This window comes from Scyliorhinus canicula, chromosome 6, assembly GCF_902713615.1.
Source record: "Scyliorhinus canicula chromosome 6, sScyCan1.1, whole genome shotgun sequence".
NCBI classification, from domain to species: domain Eukaryota; kingdom Metazoa; phylum Chordata; class Chondrichthyes; order Carcharhiniformes; family Scyliorhinidae; genus Scyliorhinus; species Scyliorhinus canicula.
Window position 1 is genome coordinate 132,034,107 of NC_052151.1, and position 17,977 is coordinate 132,052,083.

At 45.2% G+C, this 17,977-nt stretch overlaps 1 protein-coding gene across 4 annotated transcripts in view; it reads right to left on the reverse strand.

The window, feature by feature from the left end:
* Positions 1 to 17,977, reverse strand: part of ttc32 (tetratricopeptide repeat domain 32) — a 20,396-nt gene continuing 2,419 nt past the window's right edge. Inside the window, exons 3-5 of one of the 4 annotated variants that reach the window (XR_005461003.1) lie at positions 10,633 to 10,795; positions 5,124 to 5,326; positions 1 to 144 (exon numbers count right to left, since the gene is read on the reverse strand). Coding sequence is in view for 2 of the 4 variants with exons in the window: in XM_038800149.1 (XP_038656077.1) it covers positions 10,668 to 10,795 (128 nt within the window). In the remaining 2 variants the exon portion in view is untranslated. Of the gene's footprint in view, positions 145 to 2,003; positions 2,070 to 4,530; positions 5,327 to 10,555; positions 10,796 to 17,977 lie in introns of those variants that run through there. The other 3 variants (XR_005461002.1, XM_038800149.1, XM_038800148.1) reach the window with 3 other exon arrangements.

Below are 17,977 nucleotides of genomic sequence, written 5' to 3' on the forward strand. Positions count from 1 at the left end.
TTAGTGATTCTGTACTTCAGCGTCATTTCATTTTGTATGATTGCAGATAATTTAGAAACATAATAATACATCAATATTTACAAAATAAAGAGTTCTGTAATGTAGTGTATCCATCCAAAATTGATATCATCTGTTTCTAGAATCCTGGAAGTACAAAAAAAGAGACAAGTGTGAGATGCATTCTTCTAATTTAAAGATATTTAATACAACGTGACGTCTTGCCTAATATGTATAAATTTAAGATTAAGGCTAAGATTATAAAGTTAAAAGCAGGATTCAAAGCAGATCTTTTTCACTTATTTACAGTTAATCATCATAACCTCCCAAAATTTAAATATAAAGAAGCATTGTTACTGATAGTGGGATATTGCAGGCTTGCCCACTTCTGTTCCACATCTGCAGTCCAACAAATAACCACCCCACCAATGCCTCTCATCACCTGAAACTGAGTTTGGGTGTGACAGAGGCTGAATTTTCTACATTTCTAAAATGTTTTACCTCCAAGGTTTACTGTGGGATTCTTAATTCTCTTGATTTTTAGTCGGCTTAGCCATAACATGGTGAACAATTCAATATTCTTAAAAATATTTTTAAAAATCTATATGTGTAAATTTCTATTCAATTTGTTCATTTTTAGGGATTTTGTAAAGTATATTTCAAGTGCTAGGTAACGTTTTCATTTTGATTCTTAGCTAAAGATAATCGTGGATTCATAAAATTTGGATATCCAAATAGGCTTTGAGAACCCGTTCAAAAATCTGGGAGATTCTTCATTTAAAATGGGCGACACAGTAGCACAATGCTTAGCACTGTTGCTTCACAGCGCCAGGGTCCCGGTTTCCATTCCCGCTTGGGTCACTGTCTGTGTGGAATCTACACGTTCTCCTTGTGTCTACGTGGGTTTGCTCCGGGTTTCTCCCACAAGTCCCGAAAGACAAGTTTGTTAGGTGAATTGGACATTCTGAATTCTCCCTCTCTGTACCCAAATGTGGCGACTAGGGGCTTTTCACAGTCACTTCATTGCAGTGTTAATGTAAGCCTACTTGTGACATTAATAAAAATTATTATTATTATATCTAAAGAATTTCCATATTTTAAGATTTCTGCATTTGAAGTCAATGCGAACTGCTGTGCTAATTCCGTAATCGATTTAAAGAAGCTCTGCATTCTTTTGCAGTAAACTTTATTTTGGTCGGGATTTTCTGCCCAAAAGTCCATTGACTTTGGCGGAAAGGGAAGATCCCGCCAGCAGGCAGGGCCGGTGTCTTCACTTTTTTTTGCTTTTCATTTGAGGTTCAGCCAGACAATTCATCTTTTCCTGGGCTTGGCTATTTACATTTCTGTAATTTCACTTCAATTTGTCTGAGTGTATTTTTACTTCCTGGAATTACGGGGTTTGGCATTCATGCCAAAGGTATCAATTCAGGTGAGGACTGAATTGTTGTACAGCAAGACAATGCTTCAATTTGCTCCCTACTGCATGCTAGGTTCTTTTGTTTCAACTAGCTAGACATAGTTTTATTTCATTTCTTTTCTAGTCCAGATACTGGAAAGTGATTGCCAGAATTTCCTTCAGTTCTTTTAATCCTCAGGTAATGGAATTCGCTGCCGGGGTTGGTGGTGGAGTCAGAGACCATAAACTCTTTTTAAAAAGTACCTGGATCTGCACCTTAAGTGCTGTAAGATGCAGGGATAGGGGCAGGATGCAGGAAAGGTGGGATTAGAAATGGCACCTGGGTATCCTCGGACTGGCATGAGCAAGATGGGCCGAACGGCTTCCTTCTGTGCTGTAACTTTTCTATAGTTCTATGGCTATAAAGTTGGATGTAGATGATGATGAATAACACAGAACCTACTTATTTTCCTGTATCCATGTTTGAGCATTTTCTGAGCGCAGTACATGTCGCAGCACTGTTTTCTGACCAATACTTATGTTAAGAGTGTCAATGTCATTTTTCGTCATGTTCTTTATGCTTTCAAGTGTGGAAAGACCATGATGTTTTAAGAGATTAATTGTTTCTTCATTCAGATAATGACATCTGCACCAGTCTTCCATGCTCCTCACAAACCTGTTAGTACAAACAGCATTTAGCTTAAAATCCCAACTATCTTATGCTGAAAGAGGAACTTTCATTCAGAAAAGCATCATATAAATGAAAATTATTTCTTCCATATGATACATATCAGCAATGCAGAAAGCTAACTTCAACTTCACCCGCAAGCTGTGTGACCTCTACCCCGGGATGAGCAAAGGAGCCTCTTTGCTAGAGGCTGCTAGTCAGACCTGTGAAGGCACTCCTAGTTTAAAAGATGGGCAGCAATCAGAACTGTGAAGGGATACTTCTTGAGTGAAAGATTGCAAGCAGTTTCTCACCAGATCTGTAATACTATAATCCTCTGTCTGAATGGCTGGGAAGAATCCAAACTGAGAACTCTCTTTGCAATACAGCTGGACTTTCTGCACAGAGATCAGACAAAGCCTATAAACTTCTCAGGTATAAAGCTCCAGTATTATCTTAGGGAGACAGAGGCTCCATCTGATGACAGGAGGTCAAAATTGCACCAATCTGAATCTCCTGCGCAAAGCTCCATCAGGTGGTCGAAGGTAAGAATTGCACAGACCTGAATCTCTTGTATGAACCAATTCCCAGAAGGTTGCATGTGGAGAGGACCAGCACCTACAGAGGCCTTAATCACAGAAGTGGAGATTCATCTCAACCTATTTCTTCAATTCCCATTGTTTTAATTCTTCCCCTACCCTTACCTTGTCTGTCTTGTGTGTGTGTCTGGGTGGAGGGTGGGATGGAGTTTTGGGAATAGGTAGACTAATAGACACTAGTGCCAATTATTTACTTTATATGTTCATCTTTTACTCTTATTATAAATAAACAGTTTGTTAATGTTTTACTTATAAATCTGGTTCTGGGAACAGTGTATTTTATTGTAAATCTGCCCCGGCCTTTATGTTCATTTGCAATTTTTTAAATCGGTTTTATACAGAATTAATTTTGTGACAAAGGGTACATCTTTTATTGAAGCTTCTTAAATTGTGATAAACCTTTTTGTTCTTTAAAGTGTCGAACTGTAAGACACACAACAACAACAATAATAAAGTGAATAATTATCACTGAGATTAAATAATCTAGTCAAGAGCTTTGATTATGTCTGCTGTCGACTATGCATCAATGAACAATTCAATAATATTGTACTGATTATTATTTTTCAATATTTACATTCCCTTTAAACCATTACTATGGACGTTCATTTTTTTTACTCCGAGTCAAATCTCTATTTTTAAAGGTAGCATTTTGAACTTTGATTTGTGGAAGGCTAGCAGCCAGATTATGAAATTACAGGACAATTATCTTGCTACAATATTGTGGCTATTCAACTTCACACAGTGTGACCTTTGTAGTTTAAAAAAAAAAATAAGCTTTATGTTATTAAGCTGAAAGAGAAAGTTATTCATGTTCAGAAAACGGGAATTTCCAAGCCAATTATCCACTTGTGTTAGGAGAAACTAATTTGTCACTCCTGTGAAACAGATAGTAAATACTAACATCTAAGAGAGAGAGAGAAAAGCATGATAGAGAAAGGATGACAGACACCTTCTTTTACATAGATATACATAGAATTTACAGTGCAGAAGGAGGCCATTCGGCCCATCGTGTCTGCACCGGCTCTTGGAAAGAGCACCCTACCCAAGCCCATACCTCCACCCTATCCCAATAACCCAGTAACCCCACCCAACACTAAGGGCAATTTTGGACACTAAGGGCAATTTATCATGGCCAATCCACCTAACCTGCACATCTTTGGACTGTGGGAGGAAACCGGAGCACCCGGAGGAAACCCACGCACACACGGGGAGGATGTGCAGACTCCGCACAGACAGTGACCCAAGCCGGAATCGAACCTGGGACCCTGGAGCTGTGAAGCGATTGTGCTATCCACAATGCTACCGTGCTTGTCACTTGGCTTTTTAACTGAAGCTGAATTTTGAATACACAATAGCACACATGAGCCAGATAGGATAGAACGAAAGTGTAGGAGGACCAGGTAGAATGTGAGTGGCCTTTGAAAAAATGTAAACGGTAAGTGGATGAGTTACAGTTGGTGAAATTAATGACTAACAGAGTAAGAGACAGCAAACAGTTAAACAAAGAATGTACAAGAGGGAAGTGCAAGACTGGAGGATGTGATGGGAGCAGGGCTGAAAGAAATATGGGGTGGGAGATTGGACATCGAGCCACCCAGGGACACATTTTCTCCAGAACACCCATCCCCTATCTGTCCAACAGTTATCTGTTCCTCCTTTCCTCACACCACAGAAAGCCATATTACACTACATAAAACATAAAAGGGAATGAAAAAGCAGTTGAGAAAGAGAGGCAGAAGTCGAACAGATAATGAAAGAGAAAGACATACAAGGGATAAATTAGATCATATTCTCTGACAAGTGCAACATGGAAGGAGGTTCCCTACCAATATTAATAATTAGGAGTTCAAATACCAAGCCAAAATGAGAAATGAGATCAATGAATATATTTGTACACCAGCAGCATGATTCACACATTTAACCATTCTGTACATTCCAACAGTTCTGAAGTACTGCATTGACTGTCAAGATGGAAGATGCTGGAAAGCAAGGGTTTATCTTTGATTAGATCTGTTTGCATGAAACTTTTGGCGATTATTCGGAAGTGACCATTCTTTTGATATTCTCCCCCGAATAGTTCCTAAAACATGGGTCACTCTTTGTAAACAACGGAGCGCACAAAACGTCATGAGAGACGCACTGTCGTTTCCCAACAAGTTCGATTACAAACATGACAATTCTATCCGAAATGAACTGAAAATGTCCGTATATTAAGTGTAGATGGGCTATTCCCTTTAAAATACCGTACTTGCGCAAGAAGGATGGCTTAGTCCACAGTTAATGTCTAAGCTGTCTTCAAATCAAGAACAACCGGAAAGTAGTAAAATGCCAACAATATAAGCGGTATTTCGGAAACAAGAACCGAAAACAGTGCAAATTTCTGCTCTCAGGCAAGTTACCCGAATGCTCTGACGATCTGTTCCTGCTCCCTCTCCAAGGATGGCTGTAGGCACCAACTACCCACCTGAACAAAGTGAGCTGGTCTCCAACAACACACTGTCACCAGGATCTCTCGCCTGCCCATTGCACCAATGGGCGTGTAGAACACTGCCACTTTATATTCTCCATTGAATTCAGTGGGTGTTTCTAAACCCAACAGTAACTTTCACTAAGGAACAGATTTATTCTTTAATAATAACATAAGTTGCTCAGCAGGTCAGGCAGCATCTGTGTAGAGAAACAAATTTAGGTCATATAAACATAGAAAATAGGAGCAGGGGGTAAGCCATTTGGCTCTTCGAGCCTCCTCCGCCATTTATGATCATGGTTAGTCATCCTACTCAGTAACCTGTTCCCACTTACCCCCCCCCCCCCCCCCCCCCCATATCTTTTGATTCCTTTAGCCTCAAGAGTTACATCTAACTCCTTCTTGAAAACATTGTGGGCTGGATTATCTATCCCGGGACGCCCGGAATGCATTCTCCGATGAAGCAGAGAATCGGGCGTCATGGAAAAATCGAGATCGGTGCCGGGCGCCAACCCGAACATGATGCTCCAACCGCCCCGCTAGTAGTGTGAATGGGTTCTACATCGCAGGTCAGCAGGAGCATGTAAATTACAACCTATTTGCATTTATTTAGCAGGCCCGTCACCTATGCTCCGCCCTCCTGGTCCCTGCAACCGGGAATCATGTGGATGCAGTCACTTGTGGTCTGTACAATTGTGGTCCATAGGGTTGGCAACCGTTGCCCTTGGCCCACCGTGAGGTCCACCATGCAAGGTCCATGATGGTAGAGACCAACCAAGGCCATCCGAGGCCCAACCCCCTCCCCCCCTCCATCACTGCACAGCAGCCCCCAACCTCCAGATTGCTTGAATGCCACCACACCCCCAAGTTTGGGGTGATCTGACCTACCCTTTCCCTGAGATCCCTGTAATAGGGAGACCCCCCCCCCCCCCCCCCCCAGGGACTCATGTTAGGAAGACCCCTCCAGGGATCCCTGTGATTGGGACCCTACAAAGGCTCCTGTAGTAGGGGCGAGTCCCCACAGGCACCAATGTAATTGGGGAAACTCTCCACAGGGACCCCTGTAATACAGGCATACCCTCAGAGACCTCTGTAATACAGAGATGTAAGTGCACTAAGAGCATTCCAATCACTCAAATGTGTGATTTCTGTGATGAGGTCTCAGTCTGAAGGTATAAGGTAGATCATTTAGGACTGAGATGAGGAGAAATGTCTTCACCCATAAGAGTGGTGATCCTGTAGCATTCTCTACCACAGAAAGCAGTTGAAGCCAAAGCATTGTATGTTTCCAAAAAGTAATTAGATATAGCTCTTGGGGCTAAAGGGATCAAAGGATACGGGGGGAGGGGAAAACAGGTTACTGAGTTGGATGATCAGCCATGATCATGATGAATGGCGGAGCAGACTCGAAGGGCTGAATGGTCTACTGCTCCTATGTTTGTATATTTCTATTGTTTTGTTTATCGAAGCCAGGAAATATTAGCTCTGGAAAGTCCACTTTTCCTGGGCTAAATTACCTACTTCTGATCTAGTTTCATTGCAGGTTTATAACTTAGTTCTAGATTTAACACTTTATTGGCCAATATTATTCTGAATAATTCTCATTGAGTCTCAGACCAAACGTAAGCAATGTTATTGTCCACTGAAAGTCTTTAGAAACATAACAAATTGTAGGAGTAGGCCATTCAGCCCATCAAGCCTGATTCCCCCATTCAATCTGATCATGGCTCATCCTCTATCTCAAACCATATTCCCAATCTCTCCCTTTACCCCTTGATCACTTTAGAGGCTAGAAATCTATTTATTTCTTAAATATTTTCAATGACTTGGCCTTCACATCCTCTGAGTGAAGAAATCTCTCCTAATCTCGATCCTATATGGCCTACTCCATATCCTGAAACCATTACCCCTTGCTTTAGAACTCTTTCCCCCCCCTCCCCACCAAAACCAGGGAAAACATCATTTTTAAAACGTTTATTTCTTCATGGGAATGGACATCGCTGGCTGGGTCAGCATTTATTGCCCATGCCGAAGGGCATTTGAGAACCAACTACATTGCTATAGGTTTGGAGTCACGTGTAGGCCAGACCAGGTAAGGACGATAGATTTCCCTGCCTGAATGACATTAATGAACCAGATGGGTTTTTACACATCCCTGCAGCCAGTCTGTCCAGCCCTGTCAGAAGTTTATACGTTTCAGTAAGATACCCTCTCATTCTTCTAAATGCCAGTGAATAAAGGCCTCGTCGACCTAATCTCTTTGCACATAAACATTTCTCAATCTATCAGAATTGGAAAAATACTTTGACATTCTGTTTTTCCCACACACCTATCCACTTTATACTGCATCTGCCATGTATTTTCCCACTCACTCGACTGAATCACTTTGGAGCCTCTTTAATTCCTCATCACTCATTTATCCACCTGGTTCCTGATTTTGTGCACACACATACACTCTGTCTAACTTGGGTTATATTGAGAAATGCATTAATATCTCATATCTTGTCTACAGTTTACCCTCTTAATGATAGGATATTTGGAAGCTATTATAAATGTAAATCAGCTTCAAGGAAACTAAAATTGAACACAATAAATGCAGTTACCAGAGGGGCTAAGCTAGTCTCTGGGCTGTGGAGTAAGAAATGAGCTGCCTTGACATTTAATCCTGGCCTTATATATAATAGCAAATGTAACCCGTTTAATCAAAAGGGGGAGTCAGAAAGCAGGAAATAGGCTAATTAGATCAACATGTCATAGGAAAAATGTTAGAAGCTATTATTAAAATATTGTAGCAGGGCACTTGGAAAAATTCAAGGTAGTCAGGCAGTCAACATGGTTTTGTGAAAAGAAAATCATGTTTAACAAATTTATTCTCACCTGATGAAGGGGCTACGCTCCGAAACCTAGTGATTCAAAACAAACCTGTTGGACTTTAACCTGGTGTTGTAAGGCTTCTTACTGTGCCCACCCTCAGTCCAATGCCAGCAGCTCCTCATCATGAATTTATTGGAGTTCTTTGAAGAAGTAACATGTGCTGTGGATAAAGGGGAACTGGTGGATGCACTGAGATTTCCAGAAGTAATTTAATAAGGTACCACCTCAAAAGTTATAAAGGAAAGTAAGAGCTCATGGTTTAGGAGGTAACATATTAGCATAGGTAAATGAACAGGACACAAAGTGGGCTTAAATGGATCATTTTCTGGCTGGTAAGAGGTAACGCGTGGTGTGCCACGGGAATCAGTACTGGGGCCTCAACTTCTTACAAGTTGAAGGCCCCAACACTGATCCCTGTGGCTGGGATTTGGACGAAGGGTATGAAAATCCAGTTGCGAAATTTGCTGATGACACAAAGATTGGTAGGAAAGTAAGTTATGAAAGGATATAAGGAGTCTACAAAGGTGTATATAAACAGGCTAAGAGACTAGGTAATGATCAGGCAACCTGCGTATAATGTGGGGAAAATTTCTCGGAAATTTTGCAAACATTACTTCTGTTATAAAGTATTTGATTGAGGTCAAAAATAAAGTTATAATAACCATGTAAGGAAATTAATTTAACAAAATTCTCATGCAAAGTGGAGTGAAAAAAAATCACTGCTCAGAGAAAATAACTGTAATGTGTCAACTACTGCTTTGGGCCAATGTGACTACACAGTCTGGGTGCACATAATATGTCATTTTGCATGGTGTCCTGGTCTCTACCCTGGTTAGGTAGGTTGAATTCATATTCCAACTTGCATGCAAGCTAACTTCAAAGATATATTTCCACCATTGCAGTAGAAATCTAAGGAAGTGGCCCGGGAAATAGTAGATTCATTGGTAATTTTCCAAAATTGTTTGGACTCTGGAATGGTTCCTACAGATTGGAAGGTAGCAAATTTAACCCAGCTATTCAAAAAGGGAGGTAGAGAGAAAACAGGGAACTATAGACCAGTGAGTCTAATGTCCGTAGTAGGGAAGTTCCTGGAGTCCATTATCAAGGATTTCACAGCACAGCATTTGGAAAGCAGTGGTGTAATTAGATTGAGCATGGATTTATGAAAGGAAAGTCATGCTTGACAAATCTACTATAATTCTTTGAAGATGTAACTTGTAGAGTTGACCAGGGAGAACCGGTGGATGTGGTTTACTTAGACTTTCAGAAGGCTTGTGACAAGGACTCACACAGCAGATTAATATGTAAAGTTAAAGCACCTGGGATTACAGGTAGTGTCTTGAGACGGATAAAAAGCTGGTTAGTAGACAGGAAGAAAAAAGTTGGAATAATGTTTTATTTCTGATTGGCAGGTACTGACTAGTGGGGTACTGCAGGAAACTGTGCAAGGACACTAACTGTTCACATTATATATTAATAATTTGGACAAGGAAATTAAATTTTTTTCTTCAAATGTGCAGATGCTACAAAGTTGGGTGGGAGGGTAAGGTGTGAGGAACATGCAGAGATGCTTCAACGGGATTTGGACAGGCTGAGTGAGTGGGCACATGCATGGCAGATGCAGTATAATGTGGATAAATGTGAGGTTATCCGCTTGAGTAGCAAAAATAGGAAGGCAGATTATTATTTGAATGGGTGTAAATTGTGAGGTGGATACACAGCGAGACCTTGGATCATGCATCATTCGCTGGAAGCGTGCAGGTACTAAAGAAGGCAAATGGTACGTCGGCTTTCATAGAAAGATGATTTGAGTATAGGAAGAGATGTTTTACTGCAAGTGTACAGAGCATTGGTGAGGCCACACCTGGAGTATCGTGTGCCTTTTTTGTGTCCTTATCTGAGGAAAGATGTTCTTATGGAGGGAATGCAGCAAAGGTTTACCAGGCTGATTCCTGGGATGGCGGGACTGTCATATGAGGACAGACTAAGTCGGTTAGGATTATCTTCATTGGAGTTTAGAACAGTAAGAGGGGATCTCACAGAAACTTACAAAATTCTAACAGGTTTAGACAGCGTAGATTCAGAAATAATATTCCTGATCGGTGTTTGGAGGGGGGGGGGGGGGGGGGTCCAGAACTAGGGGTCATAGTTTGAGGACTGAGGTGAGGAGAAATTTCTTCACCCAGAGAGTGGTGAATCTTTGGAATTCGTTACCACAGAAAGTAGTTGAGGCAAAAGCGTTGCATAATTTCAAGAAGGAATTAGATATAGCTCGTGAGGCTAAAGGGATCAAAGGATATGGGTGGGGGGGGGGGGGGGGTGGGGGGGGGGGGGGTGAAGCGGGATCAAGGTTTTGAACTTGATGATTAGCCATGGTCAAAATGAATGGCGAAGCAGGCTTTAAGGACCGAATGGCCTCCTCCTGCTTCTATTTTCTATTAAACTGTTTTGCATCAATCCACAAATGTCAGCAAAAATGGAAAGGATCAATTGTGGGCCAAATTGAACAAATGTTTATAAATCTCTGTAATCTCTGAGAAAATGTTAACTAAATGTGCACTCACAAACACTGAACTTTTATTCAAGGTTATATAGAATTGCATTTTTTTTTAAACTTAGAAATTGTACATACACAAAACCAATGTTTGTTATCCAGGTGATATATCTCTAGTATCCTCTAATTTCTTTTGCATTTTTATCTATTAGTGTCTGTTCAAGACTCAATCTGGCATCTTTAAAGTCTGGATTCAAGGTCAATGTTCTCTTGAAGTCTTCCAATGCCTGGTCAAAAAATCCTGGAAAAGAAAAAATAGCAAGTAATTTTGTTTTCTATTATATAAAGTATGTGAATAATATGCTGTTTTTTTTAACAATACCTGATAAAACTATTGTAAACCTTAGAATTATGTCTCAAGTAAATGTGAAAATGTTGTGTGTTTAAAGGGCATAATTAATTGAAATCCTTTGCAGAATTATGTCACAAATAATGAAATAATGTGTGAGCATATCAATGATTGTTTTAAATGTGTACACAGGCTGTGAGTGGTACAGCAATGGTGTATTCATAGCCCCATGCCTAGTTTTTTCGAGAAAGGGGGCAATGGGCGATCTCCTTGAACTGCTGCAGACTTAATGATGATGATATTCCCACAATAGTGAAGGAATTGCAGGAAATTCAATGGAGGAATGACAATATGTATTACCAAGTAAGCATAATGACCTGGAAGAGAACTTGAGGGTGTTATTTCTGAATTAAGGTAGTAAGATATAGCAGAACATTTTTGCAAATAAAAATGATCACAAAATATTATAAAATTGTGACATATTTGCAGCGAAATTTAAAATAAACAAACATTTTCATCTCAATCAAAATCTTCTGCAAGCAAATAAATACTTTTAATAAAAAGCACAATGGCCTTAATCAAAGTGAACTCTCAACTGCATGATAAATCTCAACGTTCCTTGCAGTGAGCTCACTCACTAATGACAATAAACTTCTGCCTAGCCACTAGATGGCAGACTGTGCACTCTCCTCAAAGGACTGGCAAAATCAGTCCTACTTTACAGAAGATAGCACTGATTTTTTGGACAAATATTCACCGTCTCAGCCATAAGAAGGAGCCACATAGTAGGAAGTAGCCTTTAGGGGTCTTTTTATATGTTAGTTTCTCAGTAAGTAACAAAGCACCAAGATCAATAGTGTAGGACATCACCAAAGCTATAAAGAGTAAAAGGGAAAACAAGGTGAATTGAAGAATTAAATGGCCAAAGGGAAGGAAAGTGAAAAGAAAGACTCAAATTTTCACAATTGTTTAGGGTGAGTTACAGCACACGCCAGTACTATGTTCTCAACACACCAGAAACGTAGGGATGAAGAAGAGCATATAGGATCATTTCTTACAGCTTACAAGGAATGAGACAAAAGTTCAGAGGAGTTCTGGGGCAAAATTCTCCGCGGACCGTCGTAACGCCAATTTCCGGCGAGCAAAAGTGATGCAGATGACTCCGGTGTCGGGGCCTTCTTTTAGCCCGCTAATCTCCGTTCCCGGAGGGGCCAGCATCGGACCGACGCGACACGCGTCATTTTAATGCGCTGCAGAAGCGGCGCGTTGAGAGCGAGAGGACGGGTACCAGCGTGGGGAGAGGAAGAGAGGGAGGGAGAGGGAGGGAGAGAGGGAGAGGGAGGGAGAGGGAGGGAGAGGGAGGGAGAGGGAGGGAGAGGGAGGGAGAGGGAGGGAGAGGGAGGGAGAGGGAGGGAGAGGGAGGGAGAGGGAGGGAGAGAGGGAGAGAGGGAGAGAGGGAGAGAGGGAGGGAGAGAGGGAGGGAGGGAGGGAGGGAGGGAGGGAGGGAGGGAGGGAGGGAGGGAGGGAGGGAGGGAGAGAGAGAGAGAGAGAGAGAGGAGAGGAGAGAGAGAGAGAGAGAGAGGGAGGGAGGGAGGGAAAGAGGGAGGGGGGAGAGAGGAGGAGAGAGGGGGGGAAGAGGGGGAGAGAGGGGGGAAGAGGAGGAGAGAGGGGGGGAAGAGGGGGAGAGAGGGGGGGAGGGGGGGAAGAGGAGGAGAGAGGGGGGGAAGAGGAGGAGAGAGGGGGGGAAGAGGAGGAGAGAGGGGGGGAAGAGGAGGAGAGAGGGGGGGGAAGAGGCTGAGAGAGGGGGAAGAGGAGGAGAGAGGGGGGGAAGAGGAGGAGAGAGTGGGGAAGAGGAGGAGAGAGGGGGGGAAGAGGAGGAGAGAGGGGGGAAGAGGAGAGGGGGGAGAGGAGGAGAGGGGGGGAAGAGGAGGAGAGAGGGGGGAAGAGGAGGAGAGAGGGGGAAGAGGAGGAGAGAGGGGGGGAAGAGGAGGAGAGAGGGGGGAAGAGGAGGAGAGAGGGGGGGAAGAGGAGGAGAGAGGGGGGGAAGAGGAGGAGAGAGGGGGGGAGAGGAGGAGAGAGGGGGGGAAGAGGAGGAGAGGGGGGGGAAGAGGAGGAGAGAGGGGGAAGAGGAGGAGAGAGGGGGGAAGAGGAGGAGAGAGGGGGGAAAAGGCGGAGAGAGGGGGGGAAGAGGAGGAGAGAGGGGGGGAAGAGGAGGAGAGGGGGGGAAGAGGAGGAGAGGAGGGGGAAGAGGAGGAGAGAGGGGGAAGAGGAGGAGGAGAGGGGGAAGAGGAGGAGAGAGGGGGAAGAGGAGGAGAGAGGGGGGAAGAGGAGGAGAGAGGGGGGGAAGAGGAGGAGAGGGGGGGAAGAGGAGGTGAGAGGGGGGATGAGGAGGAGAGAGGGGGACAAGGAGGAGGAGGGAGGGGGACGAGGAGGAGAGGGGGGGAAGAGGAGGTGAGAGGGGGGATGAGGAGGAGAGAGGGGGACAAGGAGGAGGAGGGAGGGGGACGAGGAGGAGAGAGGGGGACGAGGAGGAGAGAGGGGGACGAGGAGGAGAGAGGGGGGGAAGAGGAAGAGAGAGGGGGGGAAGAGGAGGAGAGAGGGGGGAAGAGGAGGAGAGAGGGGGGGGAAGATGAGGAGAGAGGGGGCGGAGAGGAGAGAGGGGTGTGTGTGTGTACCGGCCTTCAGAGGGAGTGGGGTGTGGGTACCGGCCTTCAGAGGGAGGGGGAGGGGGAGGGGGTGTGGATACCTGCCTTCAGAGGGAGGGGGAGGGGAGTGTGGGTTACGGCCTTCAGAGGGAGTGGGAGGGGGGTGTGGGGTACCGGCTTTCAGAGGGAGGGGGAGGGGGGTGTGGGTACCGGCCTTCAGAGGGAGGGGGAGGGGGGTGTGGGTACCGGCCTTCAGAGGGAGGGTGAGGGGGGTGTGGGTACCGGCCTTCAGAGGGAGGGGGAGGGGGTGTGGGTACCGGCCTTCAGAGGGAGGGGGAGGGGGTGTGGGTACCGGCCTTCAGAGGGAGGGGGAGGGGGTGTGGGGTACCGGCCTTCAGAGGGAGGGGGGTGTGGGTACCGGCCTTCAGAAGGAGGGGGGTGTGGGTACCGGCCTTCAGAGGGAGGGGGTGTGGGTACCGGCCTTCAGAGGGAGGGGGAGGGGGGTGTGTGTACGGCGTTGAGAGAGAGGGGGCGGGGCGGTGTTGGAGGGGGGTAGGGGTGGTGGTGAGGGGGGTAGGGGTGGTGGTGAGGGGTGTAGGGGTGGTGGTGAGGGGGGTAGGGGTGGTGGGGTGGGGGCAGAGGGGGGCGCCGCTGCCCCCAACCCCCCACCCCTATCCCTACCCCTCCCCCCCCCCTACCCCCTCCCCACCACCCCTACCCCCCTCACTACCACCCCTACACCCCTCACCACCACCACCCCTACCCCCCTCACCACCACCCCTACCCCCCTCCAACGCCGCCCCCCCATCTCTCTCAACAGCGGTGCCCCCCCTCTCTCGACGCCGCAACCGCCCCCCCCCCCCCCCCCAAACGCTGGGACACTCTCTATCTCTCTCTCTCTCTCTCTCTTCCCCCCCCCCCCCCCCCCCCCCCCCCCCCCACACAAACGCCGGGACTCTCTCCTCCTCCCCCTCACCGCGCACTCGCCCTCGGTCACTGAACGGCGTCAACCATCATCAATGGTTGACGCCGTTTTAAAGCTACTCTGTTTTTCGCCGACGTGACCCGTGGCCACATCGGCGGGACTTCGGCCCATCCAGGCCGGAGATTTGGTGAAAGTAAAAACATAATGAAATCCTGCCGGCGCCAGCTGTTCTCAGAGGCTGCCGGCGGGATTTGCACAATGCCGGTTTTTGGCCGGTCGGAGATTTAAAAACCCGGCGGGAGAGGGATTAACGCCGCTGCTGGCCGATTCTCCGACCCTGCGTGGGGTCGGAGAATTTCGCCCCAGGTCTTTAAAATATCGCCAAATAAAGAAAAAAAGATTGCGAAAGGCCAGACGTGAATGAAGGATCCAACTATCAGACAATTTCTATCTTTTATCTTGTCCAGAAGAATAAGGCAGCTGCTGGAAGATCTGGGCGAAGACTTGGATTGATTTAGGCTTCATGAAGAATTAAGAGTTGTCATAGGAAAACAAATGTTCGGAACAATATAACAGTAGCAGGTTCAGTAAGGAGACATGGAAGTTCCACTTAGAGGTAGGATAATTAAGCATTTCAACCTATGAAGGAGAAGTAAGGGAGGTGCAATTAAAGGTAACTGTTGGTTAAGCTTGTGATCTAGAAGGGAAAAGCTAAGAGAGGAAACACTTCACAGTTTCTAAGAAGATCTCTTCAAAATTCCTTTTCATTAGAGATCTACACTGCTCATCCACTCCTCTGAACCAGATTTATAAGCAATTTACTGGGTGGGAATCTCCAGTCCCCCAGCCGCATGTTTCTCAATGGCGTGTTGTTCGCTGGCGGCAGGATCTTCTATTCCGCCGCTTGTCAATGGGATTTCCCACTAAAGCGTCAGGGCCCACAGCCTTTGCAGTATCCAATGCCTTCAGCTGTTTCTTGATATCATGTGAAGCCACCACTCTAACTCTTAGATGCAGCACTAGCTGAAGCAGGATTATTTCACTATATCTCAAGCAAATTATTTTTGCTAAAGCCTTCCTGGGAATGATCACACTACAGTGTGAAAACTCTGCAACAAATGCGACTGGAAGGACTATTTATAAGATCATTAATTGATTCAGGATCTTTGTGTTCAAGCTCAGAATAAATTAATTGAAGAAATTATGACCTAGGTTACTCTCATATTAATGCCTGCTAATTCATGGCCTTAAGTGTGAATGTCTTTCTCCATAGTTTCTTCTTTCGTCTTGTCCTTTTCCTCATCAAAGACGATGGAGAGTCTCTCTGAAATAATTGGTTCTGGTGACTTGATTACAATAAAAGGGTCATTAGGTTTTTAAAAAATATTTCATGGATGAAGGCATTGCTGGTAAGGTCAGCATTTGTGCCCATCCTTAATTGCCCTTGATCGGAGTTATCTTGCAAGGTCATATCGGAGGGCGGTTAAGAGACAACTACATTGCTGTGTATATGGAGTCAGGTAAGGCAGGCAGATTTCATTCCCGGAAGGAGATTAGTGAAGCAGATAGGTTTTCACAACAATCAAAGTTACCATTACCGAGATTACTTTGCAATTTCAGATTTTAAAATTAATTGAATTTAAATTTCTCAGCTGCAGTGGAATTTGAACCCATGTTCCCTAAGTGTTATCCTGGGCCTCTGGATTACTAGCCCAGTGATATTACCACTATGCCACCGTCTCCCCATTAGCATTGTTGTTTGCTCATTTGGAGCTTGGTCTTGCACTGAGCTTGAGGTATAGTGAAATAATCCTGCTTCAGCTAGTGCTGCGTCTAAGAGTTAGAGTGGTGGCTACACATGATATCAAAGCTGAAGGCATTGGATACTGCAAAGGCTGTGGGCCCTAACAACATACCGGCAATAGTACTGAAGACTTGTGCTCCAGAATTTGCCGCACACCTAGCCAAGCTGTTCCAGTACAGCTACAACACTGGCATCTACCTGGTAATTTGGAATGTTGTCCAGGTGTGTCCTGTACACAAGAAACAGGACAAATCCAACCCAGCCAATTACCGCCATATCAGTCTACTCTCCATCATCAGCAAAGTGATGGAAGGAGTCATTAACACTGCTATCAAGCGGCACTTACTCAGCAATAACATACTCACGGACGTTCAGTTTGGGTTCCGTCAGGTCACTCAGCTCCTGACCATATGACAGCCTTAGTTCAAATATGGACAAAAGAGCTGAATGCCAGAGGTGAGGTGAGAGTGGCAGCATTTGACCGAGTATGGCATCAAGGAGCCCTAGCTGAACTGGAATCAATGGGAATCAGGGGGAAAACTCTGCTGGTTGGAGTCATACCTGGCACAAAGGAAGATGGTTATGGTGGTTGGAGGTCAATCATATCAACTCCAGGCCATCACTGCAGGAGTTCCTCAGGATAGTGTCCCAGGCTTAACCATCTTCAGCTGCTTCATCAATGACCTCCGTTCCATCGTAAGGTGAGAAGTGGGGATGTTTGCGGATGATTGCACAATGTTCAGCACCATTCATGATTCCTCAGACACTGAAGCAGTCCATGTCCAAATGCAGCAAGACCGGGACAATATCCAGGCTTTGGCTAACAGTGGCAAGTTACCTTCTCGCCACACAAGTGCCAGGCAATGACCATCTCCTACAAGAGTGGATGTAACCACTGCCCCATCAAATTCAATAGCATTACCATCGCCGAATCACCCACAATCATCTTCCTGGGGGTTACCATTGATCAGAAACTGAACTGGACTAGCCACATTAACCTAACCTCCCAAAGCCTGTCCACCATCGACAAGGCACTAGTAAGGAGTGCAATGGAATACTCTCCACTTGCCTGGATGAGTGCAGCTCCAACAACACTCAAAAAGCTCAACACCATCCAGGACAAAGCAGCCCACTTGAATGCTCCCCCTTTCACAAACATTCAAACCCTCCACCACCGATGAACAGTGGCAGCCGTGTGTACCATCTACAAGATGCACTGCAGTAACTCACCAAGGTTCCTCAGGCAACACCTTCCAAACCCACGACCGCTACCATCTAGATTGAAACAGCAGCAGACATCTGGGAACCCCACCAAGCTAAGGGGTCTCCCTCCAAGTCACTCATCACCCTGACTTGGAAATGTATCACCACTCCTTCATTGTCGCTGGGCCAACATCCTGAAACTCACTCCCTAACAGTACAGTGGGTGTGCCTACACCTCAAAGACTGCAGCGGTTCAAGAAGGCAACTCACCACCACCTTCTGACGGGCACCACGGATGGGCAATAAATAAATGAATTTTTAAAAAGAGGCAGTCACTATTTTAAACAAGCTAACCACAACGTCCATCACTGAGGATGCAATGCCAAATCATTTTTTTCAGGAAATCTCGAAAGAGATCTTTGACAAAAGCTCGTTCTGTTCAGAGAAGTACATTGGTGTTGATGGGTTCATTCAATTGTTGGAGTTTCTTCTTGGGCGTCAGTATCAAAACAGCCTCTGATTGACATTTGATCAGAACTAAGGCAAACATGATAAAC